General features: G+C 40.6%; 1 protein-coding gene across 1 annotated transcript; it reads right to left on the reverse strand.

Moving 5' to 3' along the window:
- Positions 1 to 596: 596 nt before the first annotated feature.
- Positions 597 to 4,096, reverse strand: LOC109072810 (sterile alpha motif domain-containing protein 9-like). The gene is made up of 4 exons (XM_042761428.1): positions 3,180 to 4,096; positions 2,069 to 2,989; positions 864 to 1,875; positions 597 to 610 (listed from the first exon to the last, which is right to left on the reverse strand). Exons 1-4 carry the CDS (start codon positions 3,912 to 3,914, stop codon positions 597 to 599), a joined length of 2,682 nt encoding a protein of 893 aa, XP_042617362.1. The 5' UTR covers positions 3,915 to 4,096.
- Positions 4,097 to 4,479: the final 383 nt, after the last annotated feature.

The following is a 4,479-nucleotide window of genomic DNA, read 5'->3' on the forward strand; positions in this document are numbered from 1 at the left end:
CTCAAGGACATTTTGTGCATGCTTTTAGCCCAAACAAACAACGCAGAGATTGTGTGTGTGTCATCGGGTATCAAATAACGATGACATGGGGATGCACACATCCTCTAAATGTTTTGCTAGAGCTTGCTTTGCAAGGAGGAAGTCTTAATAGACTTACATCTTTAAGACGATTTTTTTTCTCTTAAGCCAGAGTGCAGCATAAACAATAGGGAAACAATAGGGACTGATAGGGAAAATTTCCCGTCAGATCCTTTCCATGTTCTCACCGCGATGCAACGCGCAGCATGCATTTAGCTCCCGCTAAACACGCTCTGCCCACTCGCTAGATTACCACAGAAATCAATCGCGAGCAAGAACTGCTGCCACGTATGCATCGCTATTCCCGCAAGAGGCGAACGCACTCATGCAAATGTTGCTACAAACTCGGGTAAATGGTGAAATACCCACATCTCCTCAGAGTCTCGCGAATGCATCACAATGAGCGCAGCGAGAGCTGAACGCTTGCGCCTGCTCTTCACTACACACGCACACCACATTTTGCGAGCCAAGTGAACTGCAGGTATCATTGAAAAGCCTCTGGCGAGAAACATTCACTCCTAAACGCTGTACGCTTCAAACAAAACAGTCAATAAAGACGAAGAAGAGAATGACGTGTCCTCCCGGTGCCTGTTTTATAGTCGCACGTCAGGGTGACGTCAGGGGCTGTCGCCGGCCAACTCGTTGGTGTTTTTTCAATGTATGCTTCAGACACGGGTCACGACGAGGTGTTCCCCATAGCGACCCCTAGAGGACGCAGTTCGAAGTTCCCTTGAAAAGGAACTTGTGTTTTATTAATCTTAAGTATAAAGTATTGCTGTACTTACAGTTCTTATTATATCTGATGTTGTAGGCAACTGGTCCTCTGATGGTGAAGCCCAGGTAGAAAGACACCTGGTCTGGTTTGCACACACTGGATGGATTGTGAGGAGTGACTGGAATCTGTTGCCCATCTCTAACAGCAAACACTCTGTGATTCTTGACCTTCCCTTTGATACGCTGAAGACATTCGACTTCCACACTTTCATCTCCTTCAGTGAGGAGCTCCAGATCAGTTTGAAGCAGTTTTGAATGAACCAGTCTCAAACCTTTGTTATGGGGTTTTAAGGCATGAACCAGTCTCTGCAGACCTCCTTCTTTCCCAAAGAAGAACAGAGGCACCAGGCAGCGACCGCAGAGGTATTTCCCATACTTGCTCTTATATGACTCAATCAAATATTGGACACAGTTTTCTAGGTTTGGAGGGTTTGCCTTTGCTTTCTGTGCTTCTTTAGTCCAAAAGAGCAAAAGGACCAAGAGGTAAAACTCTGGGCTTCTGCCTTGAGCTTCTGTTGCACAAAGTTTCTGTAACCTGGCCTGAAGTTTTTCTGTTGTTTCATATGATTCACCTGACAAACTCAAGATGATGTTGGCAAGAATGTAGAGAACGATTTGTGTTTCATTTTCTGACCGGGGTTTTTCAATTCCACTCAAATTTTGTTTACACGCATTGATGTCTGATTTTAAGAAATGAAGCAGTCCTCCAAAAGACTTATTTTTTTTCTCATTCAGGGTCTTTTCTTCAGTCTGAGTCTCCTGTGTAAAATATCGCTTATAACAGTCTTCAACATCTCTACGGAAGTAGTCTGGTTCCTCCTCTTTGAAGCTCAGTTTGGAGTATGCCAGATACCATTCAAAGAAATCATATTTCTGCTCAACATCTTCTCTGAGACCACTGATGAAATCAAGGTCATTTTGTTTAAAAATGTCTTTGCAGACCTGCAGAAAACCAAAGAGGGCCCTGTTGTTGAATGTGGTGTTAGGGTTTGCTAACTCATCTTTAGCTGCTTTTCTCTTCAGCTTGAAATGCATCGAAGGCATCCTTTGCAATGTCCAAACATGACTTTATGTCTGTGCATGGTTCGTTCCTCCATTTTCTTTGAGTCCAGATCCGTGACAGGTGGTTTTTGTGAACTTGCCCCAGTGTGTCCCTAATATGAGAATTTTTGGGGTCTCTATCAATCGCCACATTTGCCCATTTTTTTGCCTCTTAATATTTGCTTTCCCCTTGTATCTTAATGTAATACAAACGTGCCAGTGCTTGAGGATAGAAAGTGTCTGTTGCGAACAATTTTGAAGCAATCCTCAACAAATAAATGCATTGGTTAGGTTTATTTTCCCTATTGATGTCAAGAATCAGTCTGGAAAACTTTTCCTTTTCTATCAGACCCTTAGGCCTTGTCACTAACATGCTCTTGCAAATTTTCTCATAATTACTCTCTTTTCCTTTCACCATGCTGTTCAAGAAGTCGTGAGCGATATCATATCTTGTCAGTTTGTGCTCAGTGAGCATTTTTAGACATGCATCAGCAATCAGTGGATGTGCCAGACGAATGCAGTTGGCTTTCTGTTCTCCTTCTGAGAAAATTAACCTGAGATCCTTGAAAGGCTTCATTATTATTTCCAGAGAAGGTTTTCCTTCATCAGTGGACCATTCTTCTTCTTTAATAAAATCCTCACAGAAAAGCTTCAACAAGTGTAAACCTGGAACATATGAGTTTATCAAAGCCAAAAAACTGAGGAGTCTTGTGCTGCTGGACTTTGTGTCCTTTTCAATATGATTCACCATTTCTTCTGTGATCAGTTTCTCTGCATCTTCTTTCTGGAAACCTCCCTGCATTATGTTAAAGGCATGAAACTTTTGTGACATTTTCTTGTATTTCTTTTTAATCTCCTGCATTTTCTGAGCAAACCTCTCCTTCTCCTCTGGTAAGAGCTCCATTTTCAGCTTCACGTCGCCTGGCGCTCGAACAGTGCTCTTGCTAACAGCATTGATGATGATGAATGCAGGATGGTCAGTTTGATCAGTGTGTTCAAGCTTTGACAGCAGACTCTTTATGAAGTATCGTAGGGGCTTATCCTCTTCATGATTCAATAGAAGAAGCACAGGATCTTTTTGCCCCACACATATTTTCTGTGCAATTCATTTGCCGTACTTTCAATTTTTCTCTCATACTCTTTATCTTTATTTTCTGTGATATCTGTTTTAATTGTTTCTGTCAGGGTTTCACATGTGAACTCTTCCCTCAAGTCTCTCAGTACTTCACTGGCTAGTCCTGATCCGCCGTTGTCTTTTGTGGTGCAACAGATTTATAGGATGTAACTTTCCTTCGGCTTTTTCTCTGTAGTCCGATCTGTTGCAGAAGCTTTTCCTTGAATTGTTTTGTTGCTTCTTCTGAGAGTTTTGGAGGAAGAATCATTGTGTCTTTAATAGTGAAGTCTGTAGGGATGCAATTTAAAATGATCACAGCTGGAGTTTTTGTTTTGATGTCCCTCTCATGGATTTCTTCAATCAGGTCTTCCCAGAGAACATTCTTGACAGGCAGATCATTTATCTTTTCTTTGGTGTCAATTAACAGCAGCACAGTTTTCGTATTTGGTTTTGCATGTTTTTCATTGGACAGCAGAAAAAGGTCCAGCACTTGTTTGGACAGCTCTTTGGTGTCTAGATCTGAATCAATCATTTTGGCACATCTGAGATCTTTCCGGAAATGCCAAAGCACCTGCATGGAGAGAGTTGAGCCTCCACTGCCAGACTGGTATCGTAAAGAAACATCAGTGATGAGACAGCGTTTTCCTTTTCTTTTCTCAATTAACTCTATTAAATCATTGAAGCCATCCCTTTCAACCAACGATAAGTTCTCTGGGTAAAAATTCAGCCATTTTTGTGGGGCTCCTTTAAGAAACTCAGCCTGATGCTGTCTAGCTCGATCAGGGTTAATGTATTCAGTCTCGAACATATCGGACCAAACAATGTCGAGGCATGACAGGGACTCTCTAAATATAGCTTCAACTGAGATCCTTTCACTGGGATTATATGAAGGTAACTGGTACATCATCAGTCCTGTTTTATTTGGTCTTTTTTTTCTGGTTAGAATAGAGATCTTTGTGTGAGACGTCACTCAAAAATGTTGATAAATTCCTGCATGTCCTTATTCCAGAATAAACAAGTAATGGCTGAATAAAAACAAAAGAACAATGATAATTGATTAATAGAAGGTTTGCTGAGTGAGAACAAAAGAAACATGCATGCCACAGACATTAGACAAAAAAATAAAAATAAAAAAGAGAATATGTTTAATTCATAGTTGTAGAGATAACGTCATCAGAATTAAAATGAATCATTATCAGATGTGTGGGTTCAGCTTTATTGTGCTTTATTGTGCCACAGCCACACGTGTTTTATTCATGCAAAAAAACTATATCATGCATAAATTAACTCAAAAGGGAAATATGAATAATTACAATGAATTGTAAAAAGGACTGTCAGTTTAATGCGTTAACTTAATTAATTAGTTATGAAAAATAATGTGATTTAAGATATGCAGTTAATGCACTGGCCCCGCCCCCGGACCTGCAACATCTTATATTTCATACAGTTAACTGTTGACAAATATGATGCAG

Source organism: Cyprinus carpio, chromosome A7, assembly GCF_018340385.1.
Source record: "Cyprinus carpio isolate SPL01 chromosome A7, ASM1834038v1, whole genome shotgun sequence".
Classification (NCBI taxonomy): domain Eukaryota; kingdom Metazoa; phylum Chordata; class Actinopteri; order Cypriniformes; family Cyprinidae; genus Cyprinus; species Cyprinus carpio.